At 45.7% G+C, this 15,916-nt stretch overlaps 1 protein-coding gene across 8 annotated transcripts in view; it reads left to right on the top strand.

Annotated features, from left to right (window-relative positions):
* Nucleotides 1-15,916, top strand: part of NAV2 (neuron navigator 2) — an 840,045-nt gene that overhangs the window by 620,166 nt on the left and 203,963 nt on the right. For all 8 annotated transcript variants that reach the window (XM_079930284.1, XM_079930286.1, XM_079930288.1 and 5 more), the window contains one exon: nucleotides 4,657-4,823. In XM_079930284.1, coding sequence (XP_079786410.1) covers nucleotides 4,657-4,823 — 167 coding nt within the window. The remainder of the gene's footprint in view (nucleotides 1-4,656; nucleotides 4,824-15,916) is intronic.

The following is a 15,916-nucleotide window of genomic DNA, read 5'->3' as shown; positions in this document are numbered from 1 at the left end:
CCACCACCCCCCCCACCCCCAAGGTCCTGAGCATGTGCACACAAGCTGCCATCTTTCCTGGGAGGGCCATCTTCTGCTCCCAGCCTTTGAAGTGGTTTGGGGGAGAAGAACGGCTTTCTTCCCGTCAGCACGTACAACGCGTGGAGCCGGGATGCACGCACAGGTTATGTGCCAGGAACAACAGTCTTACCATCCTGCCTGCTCGGCTGTGCACATGTTGGAGAAATTGACCATAGCTCCCATAGCAGCAGGATTTTCCTTCTGCCTCTTTGTTACACCTCTTCCCTTAAACTTCATTTTTTAAAAAAGCAACGCGTGTGTGTTTCAGAACACATCTGTGTCCTCTCATTTTGTAACTGTTGTTTGGACGTGGGATGATCATGGGAAGTAGAGTCCTTCTTGCAAAGGAGCCATTGAAACCTTCTGGCACTGTGGATGATGTAGGGTGTGGATGATTTGAGGTTGACTTGCTGCACTCTCCTCTCTCTGCTTTTTCTTGATGAGGCAGGCATCGCTGGGCAGCAGCTGTTGTGGTATCTGCAGCTGTTCCACATGAGCAAGACCCAGCTCTGCAGAAGAATGATGCTAATAGACAGCAGCTACTTGCAGGCTGGGGCTTGAGAGAAGTTCTCCTGATGCACAAGGATGTTAATAATAATGAACTTCAGAATGTTAGCCAGGGGCCTGTGTGACTGTGAACTGGAAGCTACTCTGCTTTTCAACTCTAGCTCTGTTCTCAGCTTCCCTAATGAATGCCTCCTTGCTGGAGGACAGGACCAAGTCCAAGGTTCATAGTGTGACACTGAGGGCTGCCCCCGCCTGGTTTTCCAGCCTCATTTCCTCCCACGCTGTCCCCCAAGCCCCAGCACACACTGGCCCTTTCTTTCTTCAGTGCTTTTTTTTTTTTTTACAAGCTTCCCTCTGCATGACACCTCTGCCCCCTCCCTTCTTGCCCTCTACTCACATTCTCATTCCACATGCCACATCTTGCTCTGGGGTTGCTTTTATTTGGAACCTTCCCTGACCATTCCAACTTCCGAGGTCATTATTTCTCTTCTTTGAATTACTTCTGACCTTTCATATTCTTTTATCAATGTGTATGTAATTGAGATGTCAGCTAGGGTCAATCCACCCCTTAAGATCTAGATAAGATTGAACTAGAACCCTGTGATAATCTTTTTGGGCCACCATGATAAAACACCACAGGCTGGGTGACTTACAAGCAACACTCATGAGGGCTCTATCTAATGACCTAATCACTTCCCAAAGGCCCCACCTCCTAATACCATCACATTGGGCATTACAATCTCAACATATGAATTGGGGTAAGGAAGGACTCAGAAACACAGACATAGCACATCCCTGCTTCAGTTTGTGAAGTCCAGTGCCCTCACCTGGATTGCTCAGGTATCTTAGGATCTCGTGGTCACCTTTGGCTCTGAAGTCCTGTATTCACAATTCAGTCTGAATTAATTCAGTTTGTGGATTGACTCATCATCCCAAGGGATGTTTTGGTTCCCTCCTGGGTGGATCCAAACGAAGCCTTTTTACCTTACTTCCCATCCATCACACATTCATTCATGGCCTTTGTTTGTGAGGCAGACTGCTGAAAATTTCAGAGGGATGTGGGAGGCTTGCTTTGGAGCAAGCAACTGTCCCACCCCATCCACAACAGAACCCGAGTTTTGAAGCACAGTGTTCACATGGCTTCCTTCTGACACTTGGAAGAAGTTACTTGGTCTCCATCCAGTTTTCCCATTTGGGCAAGTTAAGGGAGCTGTCCTCACTAGGGTGTAATGGTGATGAGGTAGAGGGTGACATGAGCTGGCTTGAGCTTTATGGTGGCTTTTGATGGCTCGGCATGTGCCAACCATCCCTTATTGTCACGTCAGCCGCCCTCAAGGCCTTCGAGACCTCTTCCGTGTCTCAGAAAACTTGGTACAACCTGTAGCCATTTGAAGGGTGGGTCACTCCCATCAGAGTAGCACCTCTAGGTTCTGACTCAAGGAAGAGGATCTGATGGTGACCACCCCTAGGAAACCAGAGCCGTCTCAGTTAATCCAAGACTGGGGAATGTTTCAGTCTGGGCCCCACAGATGGCTCAGAGGTACCCCAAGTGTAAGGTCTTCGTCACAGATGCTTGGGTGAAGCAGTTTCTTCATCACAGATTCTTGGATGAAGCAGTTTCTCTCCTCGAATGTTCCTTAGGGAGATGATGAATCCTGTCTGCCAAAACCTGTCTTGCCTCTTTGGAAACGTTGATCTCCAACTCTTGTGTGTTGATTTTTGTCCAGCTCTCTATTGCTGCTTTAACCTAGATCTGCCTGATTCCTTCCTTATTTGTCTGGTTCTTTTTTCTACCATAGCATGTTTTCTTTATGACAATGTCCAATTCCTTTATGAATCTGTGCTCAGCAGAGAGGATGTTAAGGGGAACCAGCATGCATTGAGTACTTACATCAGGCTGGACCTTAAGTCCCATTCCAAGTTCACAGCTATCCGATTGGGTACTTTACTGTTATTCCAAAGTGACATATATGGAACGTGAATCTCAGATCGTAAGACTGGCCCAATGTCATGTCCACATTTGTATGGAAAAAGCTATTTTACCCATTGTACCACACTGCCTCACAGAGGACCAAACTGCCTACCTCATTCAAGGTTGTGGCCATCCCATCCAATACTTTGATTTCTTGCCTCTATAAAGGCCCTGTGCTGCTCTGAAAAATCTGTGGTCCAGCCCCAGGTGAGGGCAGTGGGGCCTCTCGAGCATCTTTTCCCTCCTCGTTGCTTTTTGCTTCCCTGTTCTTTGCCACGGGAGTAGAATACTGTCACCTGTGTTACCCTGCACCACTTAAAACTGTTGCTGTGACATCATCTTGGAACATGTCCATAATCCTTTTTCAGGCCTATCTGTGGGTGTACAGACTCCTGCAGAGTCCAGCCCTGAGGAGCCCCACGCCTGCACCTGCAGCAGCTCTGCCATTGGCTGGGAGTCCTCGGGTAACACTGTCCGTCTTGGAGGGCGTGCAGGGTGCTGTTTGCATTGGAAGCAGAACCGAGAGGTGCCAAGATTGCTGGACCTCCTTGATCAGTTGATCTGGCCGCCTCTGGTCCGCAAACACAGGCACTGGCACTGCTGGTTTTGCACCCCACTCTGTGCCTGTCTTCGTGGGGTGAATATCTTCACTAAACAAGATGGGGTAAATTAACAGAGGGGCAAATCCTCCTAATGCAGTGGGAAGTGAGGCCTTCCCTCTGCCACTTTTGGGGGGAAGAACTCACCCGCTTCCTTCTCTCCTAGCTCCCAGTTAAGGAACTGGGCCAGCTTCTTCTTAACTGTATAAATCTTACAGTCCTCTCACACCAGCTCATGTTCTCTGTGTACTCTGCAGCCATTTTTTCTCGCTCAGGCAACAAGAAAAAGTTTGAAGCGTTTGCCTGTTTCTATCGAAAATGCTTCCAGACTGCAGACTTCTTCGGTGCTTAGAGATTTGTGTGGAAAGAGAAGGCTGAAAGCTTTATGAGTTGAAAATTCAGACTTATCGCTAGATCTAATGCTGGTCAGCTGAGGTTCCAGTGGCTTTTCAACACTGCTAAGTGGGTTTTAGCTGAAAGATATAACTAAATATTTCATCATTTATTCATCTTTCAACTTTAATGATTGCAAAGAGTCTGCTTAGTAATCCCTGAACCAAAATTCTGATTTGCGGAGTCATAGCCTTAACTCTTCGGGGAATGGGCCATAATATCTTTAGACACATTACCTAAGACTAGTCTGCTGACTTTACTTCCCAAACCACCCCAAAATGAAGTGTTTTATTTAAAGGGAAAGTGTGTGTTTGTCTTTAGGCTAACAGATTCCTGCTCATTTTACAGAAAGAATGTATGATTTTATCCATCGACTGTGCAGAGAAGCTGAGCTTCAGACTCAGAGTAATGTCTATGGAGACAGGTTGTCAGATGTTGAAGGAAAATGTATGTCTGAACAAATGTTTCCATCCAGTCCATAATTTTTCATTGCAGATGAGTTGGGTTCTGAGGTAGCAGTTTCCTTTCTGACCATCATAAATTATATCTTTTTCTTGATACTTACATCCCTAGATCATGGCAAAAACCATTTTCAGTGTCTGTCAAAAGAGATGCACACGCAAGTTTAACAGTTTAGAGTCTTAACAGACCTTTATGTTCTACCCTAGATAGAATTAGAGATGACATGGTTTGGCCCTATTGAAAAGTAAAATTACTCATCCAAGAGAAAAAGTAAGACGAGCTTTGTATTTTTTTTGGCCACGCTGTGTGGCTTGTGGGATCTCAGTTCTCTGACCAGGGATTGAACCTGGGCCACAGCAGTGAAAGCCCAGGATCCTAACCACTATTACACCAGGCAACTCCCGAGCTTTGTATTTCTAATCAGCAGACATATTCATATATTTCTCTCTGTGTTCAAAGGAAAACTACTCACACCTGGCTTTTGGACTTCACTGGGGTCATTACTAGCCTAGATGTTTGTGGTGGTTCCAGTAAGTCCTTGGACTGGCAAACCGCCACCGACCCGATGCCTTGAATGGTTTCTTTTACCTCCTGCATGGCTGCAGTACCCTCTGAGGTACTGCCGTTCTCCTGAGACTGAAGCCTGTTGCTTTTGCCTTTTAGACTTCCAGGTCCTACCGCGAGGGTATCCGCTGCAGGCAGCGAGGCCAAAACACGCGGAGGGTCAGCCCCTGCTAACAACCGACGGAGCCAGAGCTTTAACAACTATGACAAGTCCAAACCGGTCACCTCCCCACTCCCACCCCCACCAGCAAGCAGCCATGAGAAAGGTAAGCCACCTTCTTGGGGGTCCTTTCTGGCATCTTCCTTTATAGAAGATCCAGTTCTATTGGGTGAGTGTGGGGTGGCAAACGGTGATGGGAACGGGTCACAAGGACATGCTTGGCTGGCGGGAACTTTGTTGGAAGAGGTATTAATAAGGTGGGGAAAATATTACATATTCATAGTTGCCAGCAGGAACAGCTGTGTTTGTCTGGGTGGAGCCCAGAAGACACATAGAAGCAATGTAGCATTTGCAATTTGAAAACATTCATAGAATATTCTCTATACAGGAGGTGGTTTTCTAGAAATGCAAGCTGCTTGGGGCATGCATTTTGTGAGCCGATAAGGTTTTTACCCATCAGAAGTGATGTGAGGGAAGTTAGGAACAAGGAGGGTTTTCACCCTTTGAAAAAGTCCGAAATGTGGGTTGGCTAAATGAATATCTTGGCTACACATAAAGAGTAGGCAGCATTCCTCTTGGTATTCTGATAATGTAGCTCTTGCCAAAAAAGGATATGATTTTTTTTACTATGCATAGTACTGAGCTTTTAGGTTGGGGAGGAAATGTAAGTAGCCCTGTGGGGACTCTTGCACAGAGGTAGTAAAACAAACCTTTGCTTGCTGCAGTCTGTATCTCATGACACATTGGAGAAATAGGGAAATTGAAACCGCTCAGAAGATTCTTCAATAAGAGACAGAGCCCTCCCTTTTTCCTCCCACGCAAAGTGGTCTAGACTTCTTAGGGGGGCATGCCCAGGTCCCTTGGAAGCATTTCCTGCCTGGTAGTGTGGAAGCTTCCTAGGGCTTGTCCTGGGTGTGCCCCCTCCTCCCCTGGGACCCAGGAGACACCCCCGCCCGCCCCCCGCACAGTGCTCCAGGGGACTGGGCAGCTGTCCCACCATGCGGGAGATCAGAACCTCCCTGCCCGCACCCCTCCATGCCAGGATAACTTAATCCAATGGAACTGGGCTTCCCCCCACACCCACTCCCACCTGGAACACTGGAGGAAATATGAAGGAAATCTGTGTAAGGCTGACATATATACGGCAGAAGTTTTCTCTGACAAGGCATGGGGAACTCTGCACCTAGCACTAGAGCTATAACCAGAATGTCTCAACCAATCATGACTGTGACCCAGCCTTTGGCTTCCGCCTTGAGCAGACCATTTTTCTTCTTCTTTTTTTTTCCACCTCCCTTCCCCTCTCCTCCTTTCCTTTTCTTTACCATACCCGTGTATTCTTGTTAAAAGTGTGCTTAAATTACAAAAATAATGAATGCTTGTAAAATGGTGTAAGTTTCTGTCAAATAAAAGTTCTCCTCTGTATGCTCCCTGAAGCATACCACTATAAACCATTCTATGCATATCCTTCCAGATACGTTTATGTATATATACATAATATAGAAAAGAGCTAAATTTTGTTGAGTACCTACTGTGTGCCTCATTGAATTCCCCCAAAGTGTGTTGTTATCCCCATTTACAAAGGATGAAACTAAGGTTAAGAGAGGTTAAGTAGTTGCCGAGGTCACACCAGAAACGGTGAGAAATGGAGTTGGAACTGAACCGAGGCACTTGGGTTCCAGAACCACAATTAATACTGTGCTTTTCCTGGAAGTAGAAAAGAAATGCTTGAAACCCTGCCACTGAGAGCTGGTTAGAGGTGTGCAGGTTGAGGGAGAAGGGAGAGAGGAGAAGGTGTTTGGGAAGCCTGCCCTTGTCCCATAGTCCTTTGGGGAGGATAGACATAAAACAGTCTGAAGGACGGGTATGAGGCCAATGTCCAAAAAATTGAGAAAATAAAAGGTTCCCTGTGGAGGGAACATATGTGGGAGGGTGCAGGGTTGGTGGCTGGACCTGTGTCCCAGAGCCCACACAGACATAGGGCCACTCAGGCAGCCCAGCCAGGGGCTCCCCACTGGCACTGGGGCAGCCACCAGTCTGCCTCTGTCCTGGGCAGGGGTTGCCACTTGTGCCTTAAGCAGACAGCCGGGAGGCCTCCTGAAGGACGGTGGCTGTGAATGCTAATAGAGGCATTGTCCCAGGGAGAAACTCCGGTGTCAGAAGGAAAGGAAATCGTACTTACTTGTTGAGCACGTAACATGTGCTAGGGACTTTGATTTTCACTATGTTATACTTGATCTTCAGAAGCATTCCATGAGGTAAATATTACCCCAGTTTTACAGGTAAAGAAGATGAGGCTAAATGAGATTTAGTAACTTGCCCTCCCTGTTAATTGAGTGCCAGAATTCATATCCAGGTCTGACTCCCAGCTTTGAACTCTGGTTCTGTCCTGTCCCCTGGGATGTCTGTGAGGAGTGTCAAGTGAGGGGACGTGCGTGAGAATGTTGTGTGAGCTATGATGCGCTCAAAATCCTGCAAGGATTTACAGTGATAAAAATTACTGATGGAGGTTCAGGTGCGTGGGAGGTGTGTTTATTATCCCTCTCCTATCCTGGGGAGCTGAGGTAAAGCAAGGTTGGGGCAGACCTAGATTTTATTTATTTATTTATTTAGGCAGAGCCACGTGGCTTGTGGGATCTTAGCTGCCCGACCAGGGATCGAACCTGGGCCCTGGCAGTGAAAGCGCTGGGTCCTAACCACGGGACCGCCAGGGAATTCCCAGGCCTCAGTATTTTTTACTAATACTTTTCCACCATCCTGAAGTAACGGGGTCATGTGATTTTGCCTTCAGAGACTCGTTATTTCCTCCTCCTTTCTTCATGTTCCCTGTGTTCTCCCTTGAGTCTGACCTTGGTTGCAGACTGAGGTAGGCGGCTTGCATGCAAAATATAGTTTGTGGGGACGGAACAGAAATAACTCAGCCACCTGGCCATGTAAAAGACACAACAGGTACTTGGGTGCATAAGATATCATCCTTTACCTGGAGAAATCTTGGAGAGAGAAACTCTTTGAGCAGCTGAGTTGCAGTTCAGTGTGGTTGGTGCTATAGTTGAGGTGTGGACCGCTTTCCCATGAGGTCAAGTCCGTGATAGAATCTCATTACCTGTCCTCCCCTGAAGCTTTCTTGTGAGTCAGTCAGACCCGGACTGCACTGTGCTCTGGCGTTTCATTCTCAGGTGAACCAGTTCATAGGCTTTTCTATGTGATCCATTGACCCGAGAATCCCGGTCCTAGGAATTGATCTAATCACATCACTAAGTTCAATGAGAAATCCATCATTCTGTCAATAAATGACAAAAATATTTCAACACCTAGTCCCGGTTTTTAAAAAGGATAAAGAGGAATAAAAGGAGATTGTAACAGGCAACTTTTCAAAAACCCCAGAGCACTTTGTACTTTGTGGGGAAACACTAAAGCATTCCTCTTAAAATCACACCCAAAGAAACAAGTCCCCTTTTGTCATCATCACTGAATTTAGTTCTGATTATACTGGGCAATCAACTGAGATGTAAAGCAGAAGAAAACTAACAGGTAGTAACTAGAAAAAAACCTAGGACTCACAGTTCATTACATTGTTCCATAAAGTGACCAAGTGCATAGTTGATACACAAAACCCAGAAAGAAATGTTCTGTACAGCAACACGACCTGTTAGTTTTCCTAAAAGTTCAGATTTCAGATTCTGTAGGTTTGGAGGAAAGTCTGCAGAGCCTTAGCCTTTAGGAAAACCTGCTAGTTATTTGTTGTATCATTATCACTGCCATGGCTTAGGCCTGCGTTTGGATTCGCACTCCTGCAGGCAACAGCCATACAGGGCCCTGCCCGGCCTGCAGGATGTGTCAGCAGGATCGGCTGCGAAACATCTGTTAAGGAATGGCCAGGACGCGCGGCGGCCCTTCACTTCCTCTGTTGGCTCCGAGTGGCTCTAGGGCTCCAGGCCAGAATCACAGATTTTCAGGGGAGAGGAAATAGCTGTTCTTTCTCAACATTTGTGACATGATCTGTTTTCTCTTCCTTCCATTCCCTCACTTACATCCTCTGAACAGGTTAACACTGCCAGCAATCTAATACAGGTCTAAAGTATTTAGTGCGTCATGCAAATTTGGAATGTTTACTAGCATTGCTAGACTGAATTCTGTGCATACGGAGGATGTTCTTTTCTGAATAATAAGGTTTTCTTCATTTTGTAGAAAGCATATCTTTACTATATTTTCAATACAAAAATAATTATATTAAAGTATTCGAACAACACAAATTTATTAAAAGAAAAAGAACCCTATATAATCCCACCTCTCAGACAAGGCCAGTGTTAGCCGCTTAGTGTATATTCTTCTATATTATTTTCAGACATATACTATCACATTTTTTGTTTGTTTAAAGTTATTTTAATAGTTCCTCTTTTTAAATCAAAGTATAGTTGATTTATATACTATAACATTTTGATAAATTTTTCCTAATGTTCACTCTTTGGCAGGAGCTATTTGAAGTGCTTTATTAGTAATATTTAATTTTCACAGGAGCCTTGTACATATACACCCAGTCTCACACACACATACGTATATGACATTTTAAGTTATAAATAAAATCAACAAATCATGGACAGCCCTTTTTATAGGTCATTCTCTCTTCATAAAATAGTTGCATAGTACTTCATAGTATGAATTTACCTTAATATTTTTAATCACTTTCATTTAGGTTGCTTCTAATTTTTTGATATTATAAATAGTACTGAGATGAACATCCTTGTAGGTCTTTTTTGCATGTATACAACCATTTCGGTGGAATTACTGCATTGAAGAATGTATGCACATTTTACAGTTGTTTTAACAGTGCCAAATTTTGCTCCCCAAAGGTTATCCCTGTTTATAATTCCCAGCAACAATGTGTGAGAAGTCTAGTTTCTCTCCACACTTGACACTTTTATTTTCACTCTCTTGGGCAAAAAATACCTTGCCTTAGAAATGAAGCAAATTGTTTTAAGAAGCTGAAATAACAAGATCATTTGCTAAAAACTGACTGTTTTTATTGACACTTTGCTGAGAGTCACAACTAGCGAGTGTGGCGTAGTACAAAAGCACTTGGGTTTGAGATCAAGCTCACTACCACCTGGCATGACCTCCTTCAAGACGCTTCTCCGGGCCTCAGTTTCCCCTTCTGTAAAGTGAGTCTAAAGTCCTCTGGCACTAAGCCACGGCGAAGTTTTCACTGGCTGTTTGGCCTTGCCTAATGTGAGCCCCATCAGCGCTTTCTGGTGGGTTCCTTCCTCGGGTGTTCATTCTCTGGGTCACTTTCTTCCTCTCTGTTCACTCCTACCTGTCGTGGCAGAAGAGGAGAGCCAGACATGGCTAGAAACGGGGTTTTACAGCCTTCAGCATGATGTCATGTCTGAGTAACATTGATTTAGAATCTCTATAAACTTGTCACTTAGTGGTTGGCAAAGCAAGTTCTTTATCAGACTTAATGGTTGGGAGAGGGACGCACGAAGAAGTTGCCCATGTTCTGCCGTTAATCAAGATGCTGACCTAAAATTAGGTCTGCTGTTAATCAAGATGCTGACCTAAAGTTTAGACTAGATGGAATTGATTCAGTGGTCCAGGTCACACAGAAGAGAATATGGTTGGGGTGCACCCGTTTCATGTTGTTTCTTGCCTTCATTCGTTTTGTCACCATTTGTGCCCAGCTTCGGGCTGTTTGTAGGGGAGGGGGAGGTGCTCACTTGTCCTGTGATAGGGCTGTGCTCAACGTGGCGAGGATAAAGATCCGCTTAGCCAGAAGGCTGGGGGGCACCTCAGACAGGTGACATCATTTGCCCTGATTTCCATCTGAAGATTTTTGCTGAGAGCAGAGGAAGGGGAGGCTGGGAAGGAATGATGCATCCACTCTTCTGGTCAGGTGTTAATCTGGGAGGACCTGTGTTGTGTTCACTGTATTAATAACCTCACATCCCGTGGAGGGCCTGTAGAGGGAAACTTCTGTAAGATCATTTCTGTGGCAGCATAGGACCTCCCTTGGTCATCAGGGGACCTCTGCCATTCCAGAGCTGTCACCCCAGGCAAGGGGAGAGCTTGGGTACCCGTCTGTGCTCATGGGTGACAGTCACCTTGGTTTGGGAATCGGGTGTGACATCACCATGACCCTCCAGCCTGAAGCCATAATTGTCTGAAGGCTTAAAAAATCATCTAGAGGTTGGAACCAGGGTATCATTGCATTTAGAGAAGTCTCTGGTGTTATCAAATGAAGTGAATAGGTCCCACTGCTCGCTGCTTACAAAATCAATTCTCACAGATGTTGATAGAAAGGAAAGGTGCCTTTAACCAGAATGCTGGCAATCTGGGGCGATGGTGGACCCAGTGTCCCCCAAAACTACCTCTAAAGATTCTGCTCGGCCATGAAAGCTTTTAAAGGAAACAGGGAAGTAAGCTCGGTTAATCATTGAGATGGGGTCAGAGTCGTCGCCACCCCCCTGTGTGCAGCCTTGTGGGCAGCCTTGTCGCCTCCTCGGGATCTCCCTCTAGATGCTATCTTGTTCACAGTGTTTGCTCGGGAGATTACTGAAGGGGAAGCTACGGAAGAGATCTCGTCGTCTGTTAATTACTTATGCTTCATTTCTACTACTTTGAAGTTAGGCAAGGTATTGTGTAATCAAAAGACTTGAAAGGTGTGCTTGGGCTGGAGATGAGTAGAGCATGGTGGGGGGTGCCTGGTTTAAAAGTTAGTTACAGTGTAGCTTTGCTAAAGTGACAAGAAAAGGGGCTTCCTGCTGAGGGCAGTTTCCTGCAAAGAGCTGCCTACACTGGGAGAATCATCTAGAAATGACTCAGCTGACCCCGCTGTTGAGGTGGGCAGGCAGGATGGGATAGATGCTTCCAAACCTAGGGACCTCATGTGACACTGGAGGCGAAAAGAATGTCTGGCAAGTGTTTACACCAGTTGCACCAGTCTCTTGGGCCAGAGTACAGTTATCTCAGGAGAAAAGGTTTGGGCCCTGCAATTAAAGAGAAAATGTTTACCTTGAAGACAGCCAACTGCGTTTCAGTTCTGGCCCTGCCACCTCCCAGGAGTGTGGCTTTGGGCAGGTGCACTGCTCACTGCGGCATGTGTTCAGAATCACGCTCGGACCATCACAGGCCACACCTGGCACCATTCCACTCCTCAGGGGACAGAGGGGAATCACAGGTTGTTGGCAGGGCAGTGCGGACGTTTCTGTTCCATAGGAGTGGTCCTCACAGCAGTATAGACAGCAGTCCACGCAGCATCCAGGGGCTATCACTCCCCTCTCCCACCTCAGGTGACAGCTCAGGTATGAGGGAACAAGACCCGCAGGGGGCAGGTGTAGGAGTCTCTCTAGCTTAAAAGCCACGTGACCTACAAGAGCCAGTATCTCTTGTACCAGCTCCACATGCAAAACTTCTGTGGTTCCCACCGATCTGCTTGGGCCCGATCGGTAAGAGTCACGGCACTCAAAGGAACCCAAAATGATGGTGGCCGTCAACAGGCCCTCGTTTATAGCTCTTGTCCGTCCAGATGTGGTATAACTGTCCAGGGTCAATTTTATCATGAGTAGTGTTGCTTGATAACATAGCTGACATTCTGTCTTTATCAAGTTTCCAGGGGAACAGAGATAGAAGGTTAACCCAAGGTCAAATTCTCATGCAGAAGGGGAAAAGGTTTTGTTAATCCTTTTCCAACAGCAAGTCACCTCACCTCTCAGAGATTCAGTTATCTATGAAGCAGCAACAGGCCGCTCTAGCCCTAGTGATGGGAGAAAGTCAGATGTGAAGTGTTTTTTCTCATTTTTTGTAGAGCTCAATTCAGATTTTCTGGCGTTGTCACCTCTGTTGGTTGAAGGGTATGGCTTGTTTCCTAGTAGCTGACCGTTGATTGACAACGTGAGTGTCATTTGCACAGCTTGAAACAGTTGCTACTTCTGACCTTTCTAAATCTTGTGTAGTCGGTTGTTTGCTGTCTGTTAGTGGTGCCCTTTCACAGGTCGGGGGCTGGGGGTTGTGGCTCCTGCAGTAAAGGCAGGTTTCATTTTTCTCGTTTGCATTTTACACCCTGGTTCCCTCTTGTTCTAAACAAATTACTGATGTCTGACTGAAGAGATGAAAAGTCCTAAAACACATGGCATCTCTCTCCAAAATAGCGCCTCCACAGTAACATTTTTCCACTCTGACATAGCACCTGTAAATTGCCCCTGTGTGATGGAAGAGAGAACAGGTCTCACATGGTAGCTGTTAGCTCTGAAGCACACAGCTCCCGTGGTCTGGTGGCATGGTGAATTCAAGACTCTAGACTGTCGTTTCTCAAGGTATGATGAATGGGCCACCTACACCAACATCCTTTGAGGTAATTGCTAAAAACAGAAATCCCAAAGCTTTACAAACATCCTCCTAATTCAGATTTCTGAGTTAGAGTCTGAAAGTCTACATTATACACCCTTATCGTTCTTACAACACTGAAGTTTGAGAACCCCTCTCCTAGGAGTACTTCTTGCTCCCCTTTGAAAGGGCATGCTCCCTTCTAATTGCCCTTCAACTCTCAGCAACTACTTTGTAGTGTGTTGTTATGGGGAATGGGGTAAACGTGTTAAGACGCCCAAACTAATGCCTGGCGTATAGCAGGAGCTCAACGCGTGGGAAGCCGTTTACACTGGCATGTCACATGCATTTTGTTGTACACATATTTACACTTATTCTCAGAGTCAGCAACTTATACTGGGTAGACTTAGCTACTTGCATAGGTCTTTGTATCTTTTGGTTTCTTGCTATTGCCTCATTAATCTCTAGTGACATTCTTAATTTAAAAAAAATGACTCAATGCTACCTTGTTTCAGTTGAGCTAATAGAAAATAAGGAGGTGGATTTGGATCCCACACTTAGGTTGGAAATATAAAAAAGAGAGTTGTCCCTGTGGGATCTAGATAGGGTAGCAGAGGGAATACATTGCAAGGAGGTGGTCTGAGGGGGAAGTCAGCTTGCCCTTTCCCTGTTTGAAGAATCATCTTCTGGCTCTTCCTCTACCTGCACTTGGAGAGCTTGGTGTTACTTTATGAGTGTAAGAGCAATCTCCTGTTCCGAGGAAGGGTGAGCCCTAGCAGAGCTACCTAGAGAGGAGCCTGTGTGGTGATCCTTCCTTCCCATGCTCCAGCATAGCCTTTGTCCTTAACCTCTAGCATTAAAGTCAGACGTGAAGGTGAAAGAACTCTTTCTGGCCATCTTTGGGAGCCATTTTTTTGATCTACTGTGTAATTCAGAAGAGCCTTCAGAGGAGGAGACGCATCACTCCCTCTAATGTGTGAAACTAACAACCTTTAATGCTAAAGCCATCCTTTTTCAGGGAGAAGAGTAAGAGGGATATAACCATGTTTGCTTTTCTCTAAATAGGGATGTGTTTCAAAGCCATGCGTGACCTCATGGTTCTGCTGTATATTCTTTCTCGAAAATACACTAAACCTGGCTTTTTGTAGCAGGATGAAAGAGTCCAGAAAAAGAAAGAAAAGAAATCATTTAGGAAGTTGAAATATCTGTTTGATTAGTCTTGTGTCAGGAACCGAAAATGACCAGTTGATGTTCATCTGATTTTCAGGTGATAAATCTCAGTGTTTCTTTTGCTTCCATCTTCTATGTGCAAAGCGTCACACGTACACGAATTCAATTTAATTTCAAGGATCATTGGTAGGGGAAAGTATTTGTTTCTGGGGGCTCCCCTAATAATTTTTATCCAGGTGTCATCTGCAGTCAGGTCTTAGTTTAGTTCATTTAGATGTTCTTTTTTGAACAAAATTTTTTTTCCTTCTCCAAGTTAGATATATGACAGTGTGTATTATTAGCATGAGAAGATAAATACAATATGTGTGGGGATAAATGAGGTTAACTTTTCTATGAGTGCATGTGGCCCCTATTCACAGTGAAATGTACAAGAAGAAGAGAATGCTGGTCAGAACAGGGAGAGTTCCTGAACAATAAAACTTGAGAGCTCCGTGCAGCTCAGCAACTCGATGAGGAGTTTCTTGTGAACACGTGTGTGGCTGCCTCTGTGCTAAGGACATGGCATCCTCGGGCATAAATGAACCTAACAGATAAAATGCCTGTTTCTCAGTTACAGCTTGCCTTCTGCAAGCATCTGAGTCTGTGCATTTCATTAGGATAACCAACCCATATCCCATGTGTCGGGGGACCATCTTCTGTTGAGGGTGTCCGATGAGGGGTCACATTGAGAATATTTGTGTCCAAGGTAATGGTCATAATCCGTCTTCATTGTGGTGAGACTGCCACATGGGCCTTTGGTAGGTGTCCCACCATGGAGATAAGTGGTCGTGCTGCTGCACAGTGCTTTATGTCAAGGCATGTGGGCACGATTTACATTCTTAGTGTCCTGGGAGCTCCTGCCATGATTTCTTAGTGGCAGTCGTGTTGATTCATGTGATTGGCAAGGTTCCCCAAACTGTGGAGATTCGACAGTTATTAGCTGCTGATGGAAATCAGCAGCCCGGACTACTCTCCTTCAAGAGCAAAGGTAAAGGAGGCCTCCCCACAGCTGGTGCTCCCTCTGCCTGTTTCAAGATGGGAGGATCAGAGCATTTTTATGAAACGTGGAAAGGAGTAGGGAATCAGTGACCTGTAATAACTCACCTTGGGTAAAGCAAAGATAGAAAGAAAAAAAAAAAAAAGTCCTTTGGTTGGAACAGTCCAGGACGGTGAGTCTCTGCTTCCCCCTACTGCCCAGGTTTTGTATTGTATCCGAGGAGAGCCTTGGTTTGCAGGCTGGCATCCTCGGGGCACACTGGGAGGGTAATGACTCCAGACTGTCCCAGCGTTTTCTTCCAGACAGAGCTTTCCCACATTTGTTTCCACAACTTAGGAGAATGGATGAGGACTGAATAAAACCCACACTGTCGGTGTGACCCTGTTCATGTGGGAAGGTGGAGAAGCGTGCTCTCCAGTGGCGAGGAATTGACAGCAGGCCTGAGCTGAAATCGGTCTTCACAAGGCTGTCCACTCTCTCCCTTCAGCAGGCCACTAGCTGGTGGATTCAAGAATCAGGATTAGCCCTAAGCATAAGGATCTCTGAAGGCACTAATGGATTTTTGCTGCAAGAAAAGTTATGCTAGATTTGACTCCATTTTTAAAAGGCGGGTAATTCCAACCAGACTGTACAGTGTGGAGTAGGTGAGTCTCTCTCTTCTCACTAGGCTGCATGTT

Source organism: Stenella coeruleoalba (assembly GCF_951394435.1).
Source record: "Stenella coeruleoalba genome assembly, chromosome: 8".
NCBI classification, from domain to species: Eukaryota; Metazoa; Chordata; class Mammalia; order Artiodactyla; family Delphinidae; genus Stenella; species Stenella coeruleoalba.
The sequence above is the reverse complement of the archived record's forward strand: the minus strand, read 5'-3'. Positions and strand labels throughout refer to the sequence as shown.